This window comes from Dendronephthya gigantea, unplaced genomic scaffold (assembly GCF_004324835.1).
Source record: "Dendronephthya gigantea isolate DGI-Jeju-01 unplaced genomic scaffold, DenGig_1.0 000011F, whole genome shotgun sequence".
NCBI classification, from domain to species: domain Eukaryota; kingdom Metazoa; phylum Cnidaria; class Anthozoa; order Malacalcyonacea; family Nephtheidae; genus Dendronephthya; species Dendronephthya gigantea.
In genome coordinates this window covers 301,235-314,111 of record NW_021163021.1, presented here as the reverse complement: position 1 = coordinate 314,111, position 12,877 = coordinate 301,235, and the positions used below count along the sequence as shown (strand labels likewise).

Genomic DNA, 12,877 nt, shown 5'->3' with positions numbered 1-12,877 from the left:
AGAAGTTCTTCTTTCATCACTTGACGTTCGGTCATGTCGTTGTCTGCCATGATGCAATTTATTTGCCTTCACTTAGCATTAAGGTTCTTGAAGAAGATAATCATCTGCCTAATTGTGTCTTCGTGTTCATTGGCTGCTAACATGACGCCTACAATTTCACTTTCCCCATTTCCATCAGATAGAAGCATGACGTACAGAGGTAAGCGCAGGTTGTTAAGTTTATATGTTGCATTCACAAGAAGGATTTCTGGATAGGCATCAAATATCTCTGTCCTGGTCTTGAAAGAAAAGTGCTTTGAAATTATTTTCATGGTCTACATATACCTCAACTTTTGCACCTAAAACATACAAAGCAAATTAGTTACATTCTGATTTCTGTGAAGTGCAATTCTCGCTCTCTTCTTAATGAGCAAAATTATCTGGTGTTGCATGTACACTACATATTGGAGGTCATTTTGGATAATTAAGTTCATGATTACCTGGTAGTTTTTTCATTTCATCAATTAGATTGGCTAATCCACCTTGTCTTTTCTTTGCCATATTATGAACGTCCTTTAAGGTCACTGATTTTCCAGTTCCCTGACTTATATGCTGTTGTATGAGCTTTTTGTTGGCTTTCATCTGTAGCATCAATTTCACTTCTTCTTTAGTATCATTGTTGACAGTCCATTAACGCGGAAGATGTTGAAAGCCAGCCTGCACATTAGTTACAATCATGTAATTAGTACTACGATCTGCTGCTTGAAAACATTTCTTAATTCTTGATACAATATTCTACAAAATTTTATAATTACGCTATACCTTGTTAATCACATGATTGTGTTCTTTAACAAATTCTTTTATCACCAGCTTACTGCCATCTTTCGAAGTTCTTAGTTTTATGACCACCGGGCAACCCATTTGAAAGGTGCTGTTGAGTGAATGAATGAATGACTGAACGAATGAATGAATATTCATTGCCTAACTAAATGTACAAACATAATCCTACCTGTCGCTCGTACGTTATCGTAAGACAATTGAATTAAATGTACTGCATTGTTACATCAGTTCATGTTTGTGAAAAAAGAATAAAATCCTTGTTATTGAATTGAAGTTATACTTACTGCTGGTTTGGTCGCGTTCCTTTGGATTTAGTCAGGAATTTCTTGCCTCCATGTATACATGCAAAATCCAACTGCCTATACAACAACTCTGGATTTCATTTCTTCTTTGGACACTTCTTTGCGTAACCTTCCAGACTTCTTGAACTTCTTTTGTAGAGTTGTAAAAAATTGCTCTTCTGAAATGCTTGCATTACTTTGTCCAAGTGAGCATAGGAATCAAATCCTATGCCAAGATCTATCACTAAACTATGGTGGCCCAGGGGTACAAACACACATACAAATTCAAATACACACATACAAATTCAAGTATACGCATGCAAATTCAAGTACACAGGTACAAAGTCAAATACACACATACAAAGTCAAATACACGCATACAAATTCAAGTACACGCATACAAACTCAAATACACGCATATATCAAACAAACCAATACATATACACGCATACTATAAAAAAAACATGAATAAACATGCACACAAATTGAAGACAAGCACACAAATTAAAATAGTATAATGTTACAACAAATAAATTGAAATACTTGCACAAATAAAAAGGTGGCCATGACGTCCATAAAAATAAATGTAAATACTGAGTGAGGTACGTAGCACTATTCTTCGGTGGGCAAATGGAGGATATCATCCGGGACTATTTTAGTAAGAACTACACCTATAAAACTATTTTACAGTTGCTAGAAAAATATCATTCAATAAAAATATAGACAGGAACTTTATTAAACAAGCTTAAGGAATATGGATTGCGACGTCGAAACAACTCAATAGATAGAAATCAAGTAAAAAGGTATATTATTGAAGAGCTAGATGAAAGTGGTCAAATGTTAGGCTACAGAGCTATGTGGAGAAGACTGCAGTCAAAATATGGATTGCAAGCTCCTTGTTTAATTGTTCAAACAATCCTTTCAGAAGTCGATCCTGAAGGAACGTGTTTAAGAAGAGCTAACCGTCTTTGTAGAAGTAGCCACCTTAATCCAGGGCCAAATTATTGTTGGCACGCTGACGGCTATGATAAGCTTAAGCGCTGTACGGCTTCCCAATCCACGGCTGCATAGATGGATTTAGTCAAAAAATAATATGGCTCGAACTTGTACCATCAAATAATGACCCCAAAGTTGTAGGTAGGCTTTTTTATGATTGTGTGTCTAATTTAGGATTCTGTCCAAAAATACTAAGAACAGACAGGGGGACAGAAAACGGAATCATGGCATCCACTCAGTGCTTTTTACGCAGAAACCATACTGATGTCAATTGTGGCATCAATGCACACTGTTATGGATCATCGCACACCAATCAACAAATAGAGGCATGGTGGACTATCCTCCGTCCATCATGGTCTTCCTGGTGGATGAATTTTTTTAAGGATATGATAGCCAGAGGAATATTAGACACCAGCAACACTCTTCACCTGCAGTGTCTCTGGTTTTGCTTTAGCCCACTTCTGAGAAGTGGTCTTCAAGAAATTAAGGACTCTTGGAATAACCACTATGTATGCAAATCCAGGTACTATACTGCAGCTGGCATCCCCAGTCAACTTTATCTTCAATAAAGAGTTTCTCAAGTGCAACCTCACCGGAATTGAGGATTCCATGAATGTAACAACAGAAAACGATTCATTATATCAGGAGTATTTTTCAAATAGTGCAAGTGTCTTAGCAATAGGACAGATGCAGACATGGAGGGAGGCTTTAGTGACATATGAAAAACTAGTGGAAGCAGCTTAAACATGCAGTTATATAAACACAACAAACAATCATTACATTTAATTTTAAACTAAATGTATGTATGCCCGTAAATGTATGTTAAACATATCTTAGCAGACTAAATATCAACTCTAAAGTCTGAGTAAAGAAACAATTACTAATGCTTAAAAGTTAAATATCGAAATGTCAAAAGTTCTTTAGTAATGCTAAGATGCATTAATGCTATTAATTCTTCTATGTCAAGTCTGTATGAATATTCAAAGAAGTTTACACAATATCAAATGACCATGCAGATTTTTCCCTGAGTATGGCTGAAAATTCTTTAACTAGCTCATTATAGAATTCATAAGTACACAGAAGCTCAAGCACTGACCTGCACATGTGGGCTACAGGTCGTTGTTGTAGCCTGTTAAGATCTGTAAATGTCACTTTCAATTTTTTACCTTCAACCATGATATCGGCACCCGTTGTAAACTGAAGAAATGCGCTTACATTACTTCCTAGAGACTTGATATAACGGGCCAGGTGATCCAAAGCGTTTCGTTGGGCTTCGTTTATTGGAGATGCATGTAGGTTTTTCAAAATCTTTTTGGCCGTCGGTTTCATATTTTCATAAAATTGAAGAATGCTTGCCGTATCTTGAAAGGGAGGGCGACTCTTTAGTGATTGTAATATCGTTGCCCAGCAATTGGAGACATACTGGGGCCGTTGGATGATCTCTTGATGGGCTAATTGGTGTAATATGTCTTCAATATTTTCCTCGTCAGGTTTACGATGGCATTTGTATCCTCCTAAAACATTAATAGATCTTTGTTATCAGCAATTGTTGACCTATTTTTTAAACATTTGTCAACTACTTCTCTCTCATCTTGGGCTATGTAGGCCATAAAAGAGCTCATTAGGACTTCGTTAGGAACATGATTTTCACCTAGAATAGTGCAAGCAACAAACGCTGAAGACAGTGGAGTGGGATATACTCCTTCTTTACAGTAGCCATACAATAAAATTCTGGCCACAGCTTTCCACTGATGCTTTTGATAATCATGACGGTTCACTGGTACCTTGGTAGATACTCCAATGGTTAGCGACTGATAGAAAAGGTGCCAAAACTCAGTTAGAACTTCCCGAGTCACACCCCTTCCCTCACCCTCATCTATAACACTGTGTGCATAAACAACTTTGAAAAATGTTAAAACTTCTAATATTGTTGGATCAGAAAATGCTGTTTTCATGTCCTTTAATAAGGTGGAGCGGTGAATCACTAGATCTAACCCACGGAATTGGTCTTCAGGCATAGGCAGTTGGGCTGATTGCAAATGCCTTCTGCCTCTGGTTCTGTCTCAATTAACAGTAGAGAGTCTTAGATTGGCGTATTTTCGTGTTTACCGCAAACAGCTAAAAATCATGTGATAAGTATCTTGTCGTCAGCTTAGATGTTCGAAGTACACATTTTTACACGAAGGAGGCTGTTTTCAAGTAAGTAGTTTCCCTCAAGGTTTTTACCCTCTTTTCTATACTTTTCTCGCTGATGATTATTGCACTTATTTTTATTATCATTATATCTTTCTTTCTTGCAAAGAATAAAATAAAATACAGCTATCTTTGACAGAAATATTTGTTTGGAATTCAGTCAATGTCAAATGTCAAAACAAAAATATGGCTGACAAGCATGGCTAATTTACAAGCAATTCACCATAACGAAAAAGATGGCGCCGCGCAAGGCATGCTGGTAAAATGTACATGTTGTCAAAAAGAACAATATGGCGGGAGAAAACAGTTCGAACATTTTGTTGAATGAAAATGATATTCCAGGTGCAAAACTTTGTAAAAAGGTCGATGAAATAACAAAGGCAGAAGCTGTTTTATGGTTGAAATGCAGAGGCTGTCGAAATTTAAGTGGACTTAGACGCGGAGAGTTGATAGAGAAGTAAGTTGGTGACACTTGCTGAAAGCCTATACGAAATGTCTTTACGTTGTTTTATATAGAATATATCTAATTGAAATGTTTTCTGTTAATGTTTCTTGCCAGAATTAAGGTTTACATTTCAATGGGATGGGACAAAAATTTTTTAAAAGATCCAAGTGGCGATACGTACGAGAAGAAGAGGAAAGAAAGCCTCAGCGAGGAACAAAATTTAATCGAAAAAATCCTCGAAACAGAAGACGTTATCAACAAAGAAAACTGGACTATTTCACTTCATGGCATACCAGTAATAACCCATTCAATTGTGGAAAATTATTTTGCAAAAGCAGAAGGGAAGAGGCACTTACTAGAAGGTTATGCGTTTTCAAAAACCAAAAAATTTGAAACTTCAGGGAAAAGGATTGAAATCAATGTCTTGCAGGAGCACAACATGCTCTTGCTTCGTGGATATACACGGGCAGCAATGAAACAAACTAAACAAGATGAAACATATAAAATATGTGTACTTTTTGACAAGAAAACTGCGGAAATACTTGGAGCTAGAGACTTCTCTTGTGCAGCTGGAAGGCGGGGTTTTTGTAAACACGTTGCTGCCCTATCGTATAAACTGGCCGAGGCAACAATGTCTGCAGAACAAGAACTTCCAAAGCCTGTTAGCTACACCGAGGTTAGACAAATGTGGGGTTTGCCCTCTCTCAAATCGAAACAAGATCCTGAGAAGGAGCTTATGAAACGCAAGCCTTTTCAGCAACTAACATTTGAAAAACACTTAGCACATAGAGATGAAGCAGGGGGTCGTAAGAGAAAACTTCCAGTTGAAGTAAGTTCCACTTACATCTCCAGACCATGTGGTGAACCAAATGTGGATCAAAAACGTGTTCACGAGTTGTGCAAGGATTTGTCAGGCTCAAAATGCTCCCAGAGTGTCATTGACATATTAAGATTGAACTTTACAGACAGTTCTGAGCCCAGTACTGCAAAAACAGCCATCAGCACAGAAAACATACTGTACACCAGTGGAGATGCATGCCATACTAAAGCAAGTGCAAACATACCTGAAGCTGAAACCCAAACAAGACCTGCCCAAAGGAGTGTGCAATGGTTTACTGAACGAATTGGTAAAATTACTGGGTCTAAAGCCCCAGCATTAATTGGCTTGATGGGAAGAAAGGAATATGATGTTACATGGCATTGTGTAAAAGAAAAAAAACCAGAACCCAAAAAGTTCTTAAGAAACTTTGAAAGACGTATAAAATTTGAAGATGAAGCAGCAGTCTGTTTTTCAAGGGAAAGTGGAGCAGATGTTGAAGAATGTGGATTTTTCTGTCTGGATTCTGACCCAAATTATGGAGCTTCACCAGATAGAATATTTCAAGGCGAATCCTGCAAAACAGTCACTGAAGTTCAAACAAACAACACACATATTCTATCTGGTCGTTGTGTTCTGGAAACTAAAACTAGAGCTGAGGGTTATATGGAGCCACTGTTATCAGTAACAGGAGCACATTACACACAAATTCAGTTACAACTGGAATGTGCAGATGCTTCTTTTGGTATACTACAGTCTTTTGTTCCAGAAAATAAAGTTTTCAAGTATTTTCTAATAATTAGAAATAAATACTTTATTGCCTTGTTCATGCATGTCTGTAATGCAGTCCTCAACAATGAAAAAATTGGCACTATTCCTCAAGCAGAATGCAAAATATCCCAGAAACTTTGTGATACTTTGGCTGGAAATGTTCCTGAATTTGAAAGTATGCTACCATTAAGACAAGAAGCAAATCAACTTTCTAAATCTTGTACAGAAATAGCTTTTTCTTAAGTAATTGTACAGTATGTTTTCTAATGGCCGAAATTTACCTTGTGAAACCTTGTTACAATAGAAGAATCACTTTTGATTAGAGACCTTTGTGGCAAAAATTGAGTCCCAAGTCAGCATGCATCGTATTTAAATAAAACAATGTAAACATTCCATTCATTTTAATATTAAATTGCTTTGTACATATTTATTACAATATATATTAAATAATTTCTTCACATTAGATTATTCATTGCATTCTGCTGTATATTTACACTCTTACATTAAAACAGCTTAGAAATAGTTTAACACACAATACTGTAAGAAACCATTGCATTTTGTCAAACAAGAAATCACAACATTTGTTACTTAATTAATTTGTAAAATGGTGTTACTCTTCATCGTCCTGGATATTAATATCACTTTTATCTTTGATTAGTGGTGGAAGAAAGGCAGTTAGATAACAACAGACTTTCCAAATCTTTGATAAAAGATGGTGGTATCGAATTGGCATATTCCCTTTTAAAATATTAAACAATTTTACTCAACGAATACCTCTTTCAACATGAACTCTCACCTGTGAATTCTTTCGGTTCTTGCAATCTTCTTGATAGTTAAACTGGCCCATTCCCTCTAATTTTTCTGGTGTGTCAACTCTTACTCCATACTTATTTAAAATATGCTGAATTAAAAAACCTTTGTCTGCCAACCATCTATCACCATTCTGTGCATACTGTAGGACACCACACTCAATTACCATTTCTTCATCTGATATACTGCCAGGAAATATGTCAGATGTAAATACTGGGAGCATAACAGGAGATAGAGCTAACAAGGCCTTTCCAGTATTATGACTTTTGTAATCCGACCAGGTGGCTGATTGTTGAATAACCTGAGAAGGCCTTTCCAGGAATATCTCAGTACAATCAATAATTAGAGAAACATCTTCATGCCCTGACTTGAAACATGCTGGTAAGTATTGTTTCATCATACTGGGATTTGCAGTGAACTTCAACTGCCCAAGACAATCATGCATGCGGTCTATCCAGGTTGAGAATATCTCAGACACAGTAGACTGGGAAATGTTGAACCTATCTCCAAGGTCCTTTTCAAACAAGTTTAGCCGTAGTCTAATCAATGTCAAAAATAATTCGTCAATACTGTTCAGACTTCTAGGTCTTCCTCTTACCACTTGGTGTTCAGAAGCAGTTTTATTTGTATAGTTATTATAGTAGTTCAACTGAAACCCTGGTTGTGGCTTCAAAAAATTATACAATGCAAGGAAAGTTCGATAATCTGGCAAACCAGTGTAAAATCTCATGTCACTATCGGAGAGCATGAATCTTTTTACTCCAAACCTTTGAATATCTCGCTGCTTTTCTAAGTCCTGCACACGTTGTCGTAGCGTGCCACAGTTAGGACAGTCACCATCATTTATACTTACTTTCTCTTTATTTCCTGTGCTGTTACATTCGACTTCATCCCTCAAATCTTCGCTCTCATCAACAATCGTTGTGTTTTCGGTACTGATATGGAAAATATTTGTTTCGTTTATCTCACTAGGACGGTCAACTTCATCTTCGCCATGAATAGGTTTGTTTTCAATATCAGATTTGGAAGTAAACACGTCATTATTATCAACAGGATACAAATTTTCCTTCAGCAAACTCGAGATATCAACAGGCCACACAACTTGTTTCTTTTTGAAATCCCATCTGGGAAAGATGGAAGGGATGTTGTTCTTTCCAAGCTTGCGTCCGTTTGGAAAATGAGCGCTGCATATTCGGTCACTCGGCTTCCATCGGTAGTTTAATAACGCCCTCAAAGAAACAGCTTTAATCCATTTCCGCTGTAGTTTATCGTCCTTCGGAAAGCAATAGAAAGTCAGCGTTTTATGTCGCCTACTTGTATGAGTACATCTTGCGACAACGCATTTTTTATTGGGCATTTGTGTAGTCTAACCTTGCCAGCAAATGACCAACCATGTTTGTTTTCTTTTTGACAACATGTACATTTTACCAGCATGCCTTGCGCGGCGCCATCTTTTTCGTTATGGTTAATTGCTAAAGATAAATTGGCCGGATTTTTACTAGAGATGGATCATCCGTCTGGGTGAACTTGGGCAAGCGAAAGATAGTTTGTCTTCTAGTTCGTCTGTGTATAAGCGCGGGCAAACAGACGGATCATCCGTCAAGACGAATTATCTGCGTAGTTCGTCTACTTAGACAAACTTGCATGCGTAGTTCGTCTGGACGGATCATCCGTCTGTGAGTATAAATACAGCATGTGAACAAACTCCGGAAAAACCGATATTTCGCTACTCGCACTCAGCGGATTTAGCCCAAAAAATCCAATATGGCTGATGCTTCTGATGCAAGCAATACTCGTGTTGGTAATTCAAACAAAAGAAACAAGGTTAAAAAAGAGCGAGTTTGGACCAAAACCGAGCTAAAATATTTTGCAATTGTACTAGCAGATGACAGGAAGCAGTACGCTGTTCAACTAGAAACACTCATGTTAAAAAAGTCTGCAAATTTGTCTGTTTACGAAGGAATTGCAAAAGATCTTGAAAAGTACTTAAAATCTGACAAGTTCAAAGAAGAAAACCAACGGGAAAGATAAAAGTCGAAGGGAAAATGTAAATGTAAACGAAAATGTACTGCCCTGGAAATTACCTGAAAAAAATGGGTGACTATATGGGACATTTCATGGATGTGAAATGGCCCATATGCCTTGGGGTTAAGCCTTAAAATGTGAGCAGCTAAGCCATTGGTACAACCTGCCACAGCACCAGCCCATCATACCCTTGTCGTTGGCAATCCTCAATGGGTAAAGTTAATTCCTTCAAGGCTTCTAAAAGTAATTTGGCAGGTTGAGAACCACTCAAATCCACTTACAATGAAGAAATTAAATGAATTCTTTCCTAATATTCATATTAGTATCAATAAAACGCAAAACAAGAGACATTTGCTCTTTGTGTGAAGAATCAGATGCTTCGTCTGCAATGATAGAAAAAAACTTACTTTCTTTTACATCATTAATTTGATTGCTGATTACCTGGCCACAGCATTTAATGATTTTGTTCTGACTAGTTTTAGAGATATAACTTCTGTTCTTACCACAGTTCTTCAAATGGTTTTCTAAAACTTTATCCCCTCTCCGCGTACTCCATAATTAAGAGTTTCAATAAAATTACCAACTCCCCCAGAAGAATAACAACCAACAGATGGGTGATACTTCCATGCCACGAAGAGGTAAACCTAGACAACCACAAAAAAATGGCAGAATCAACAATGGAGAGTATTTCTCTATTTTGCACTTTTTCTTTTTTAATACCAGTATCCAAGGTTATTTCAATTGGCTCCAGGGTACCTGATATTTGAGAAAGTAAAATTGGAAATGTAGATGTATGCAACCCTATCTCTCTCCCCTTACCCTGACCAGCATGTTGATTGAAAGAGTAAGTAGCATTTTTTCAATAAATGAAAATAATCTCACTTTACTGGCTTTTCCTGGAAATTCATCTCCAAACAATACACATGAGAGACAATATGCACCATTCTTTAATGGTGAATAGCAAAGCCATTGATGCAACTCTAGCCAATTGTATCTGAAGGATCTGCCATTAAATTTTGGAAAAGAGAATTCTTTATTTGGTGTAAATACATTTTTAACCAAATTACATATCTCTGAAACATCCATACCTTCAACTTTCTCCCTATACAGAGCAATATCAAAATGATGTATAAAATTAGGTTGTACATCAGAATTGTGTTCCTTACTAGCTTGTTTAAAAGAAGTTGAAGTTGGAAAGTCTGCTGGAACATTCAATGTATTTCCTGTAACTACAGAAGATGTTGTGTTAGAAATAGAAGCTTGTGATGAAGTGGAGGGAAGAGGGTCTACTTTATCTAAATTCTGAGCAGCAAGAGCTACAGCTGAAGAAAAACTCTCATTTGGCATCCTTGAAGTTGTTTGGCAAGAGGCTTCTTGGCTAAAGGGAAAAAAATTGATATATCAGCTGTTGTATTTTGGGTGGTCTTTGGCAAAATTGTTACTCTTTTCTTTAAAGGTGCTTGAGCTTTTGCAGGCTGTTGATTTTCGCTTAAGCCTGTTTTCATGAAAAATAAGGGGCACAAAATGATTGGATTGAAAGGACTCGCCAGGTTTTACAGCTCCTTCATGACAAAATGAATTATGAATATCTTCCAAACCTTTCTTGTTAGAAATACGAGGTTCAACCAGACCATTAAATAGTAATTTATATCTTTGTTCACCGCAATCAGGATAATAAGTAAGAATATTTCTACCTAAAACAGAAGATAGGCCCAAAATACAAAGAAAGGATGACCACTTCTTGTCATTACAATTTAAAATACCCTCTTGTTTTACCAGTTCTTGGGTGGTGCAACCAGTATCCAAACATTCCTTTGACACAGACAATGGTAAAAGATTTTTAGAACTTTTGGCAAAGTAATCACTGTGCTCAGTTAAAACAGACAAAAAACATGGGTGTTGAGCATAAAAACTGGCATGAATGAATAGCTAAAGTGATGTTAATATTCTCAAAGGTGGGACTAAGGTATTGTTACCTACTAGTCCCTTACGAAAAAATCCTATAGGAATTCCTATAGGAAATTCCTACAGGATATTCTATAGGATTTTCGGACTTTTCCAATAGGAATTGTAACACGAATTTTGATGGGATTTCCTAAAGGAATTCTTATAGAATCCTAAAGGAATTCCTGTAGAATCCGAAAGGAATTCCTATAGAATCTAAAAGGAATTCCTATAGGATCCTAAAGGAATTCCTATAGAATCCTCAAGGAATTCCTATTAAATGCTAAAGGAATTTCTACGGAATCCTAAACGAATTCCTATTAAATGCTAAAGGAATTCCTACGGAATCCTAAACGAATTCCTATTGAATGCTAAAGGAATTTCTACGGAATCGTAAAGGAATTTCTACGGAATCCTAAACGAATTCCTATTGAATGCTCAACATGAGCTCCTGACCGAATTTACTATATTGATAAAATGTCAAATGGCACTAAATTGACTAATATAATAAATTCGCAGCACCGACCGTGTAGATCTTTCAACATCCTGGGACGAGTGACGCACACGCTCTATCAAGAATCAAGATGGCGGAAGCCAAGAGTGATAAAGTTTCGAAAAAGTGTAGAAAGAAAAAGTTGCCTCCTATTGAAGAACTCGTTCAGCAGGGAAAGAATTTGTTAGGGGAAAGAAAAAGAAAGCGAAAGCCAGTGCACTATGAGTTTAGTACTGATCCAACAACTGGTAATAGCAATTGCAAAAATACCTACACACCACAAGGTCCATGCCTCCATGGTCATCTGCCGACGCAAAGTTCGACACAGGTAGTACATGATAGCAGCCCCTTTGATTATCTTGGAGAAACTATAGAGCCAAACTTTGAAGGCAAGTGTACTCATAAAATATTTTTGACGAAGATTAGTAAATTGGAGTGATGGAGTCTTTAACATCTACTTACATTTTTTAGTTTTTACAAATGAAATGACCTTACATGCATTACTAACAGTGCTATTTGCAGTTTTGTCCAAATCACAATATCACATGTACCCTAACTGAAGTAGAAACTTACCAATATGATGCCACAAGCTTCTGTGCAGTGCCAGCAGTGGCATAACTGCTGAGGAACCAACCTAACCAATGCTAGGGCCATTGGGTTCAGGATTTCCAGGGGACCCATTTCTTTTTTCTTTTAAATGTGTGAAATGATCTTTATTTATCATCTAGAACAAAATTAAGCCAGCTAATATAACTCCTAGGGGCACAGCTGCCAAAGAGTCCCATTGAATAAATAGTGGAATACAGAATTCTTGGTATAAGCATAGTAATATGCCTGAAATGTGTATAAATTTTGTCAACAGGTGGGGGAGGGTTCTGCAATCATCTTAGGCCTGGAGCCTTTTGGCACAAAGTTATGCCACTGCTTCTGTGAACAGCATTTATTATTATTAGCATTTAACCACTTAACTTCTGAGTTACTGATTTTTAACAACTGTAGAATGCTAGATAAGTCATTGGTCTTTGTTATGATCCATGCCAAAGAGTCTCTGTATCCACCTTGAGAAACCGAAACTTAACTACAGAACTAAAGTGTCTAAACTAAAGAACTACAGAACTAAAGTGTCTCTTAAACTAAATTGTCATATTATAATTTGATATCTCTGCATATTCAGCACCTTACATTTCTGTAGCATTATTCCTAATGATAACTGTTTTTGTAGTGTCATTCAAAATGTTAACTGTTTTTCTTGTGTCATCTGTTTTTATTTTCAAAAATAGCAT

General features: G+C 36.8%; 1 protein-coding gene and 1 long non-coding RNA gene across 2 annotated transcripts; both read right to left on the bottom strand.

Annotated features, from left to right (window-relative positions):
- Positions 1 to 486: 486 nt before the first annotated feature.
- LOC114518749 lies at positions 487 to 1,329 on the bottom strand. Its single transcript, XR_003686517.1, has 3 exons — positions 1,104 to 1,329; positions 802 to 910; positions 487 to 696 (listed from the first exon to the last, which is right to left on the bottom strand). It is a non-coding gene; the product is annotated as an uncharacterized LOC114518749 (long non-coding RNA).
- A 5,756-nt stretch (positions 1,330 to 7,085) lies between these two features.
- On the bottom strand, positions 7,086 to 8,489 carry LOC114518578. The gene has a single exon (XM_028538600.1). It carries the CDS (start codon positions 8,487 to 8,489, stop codon positions 7,086 to 7,088), a length of 1,404 nt encoding a protein of 467 aa, XP_028394401.1.
- Positions 8,490 to 12,877: the final 4,388 nt, after the last annotated feature.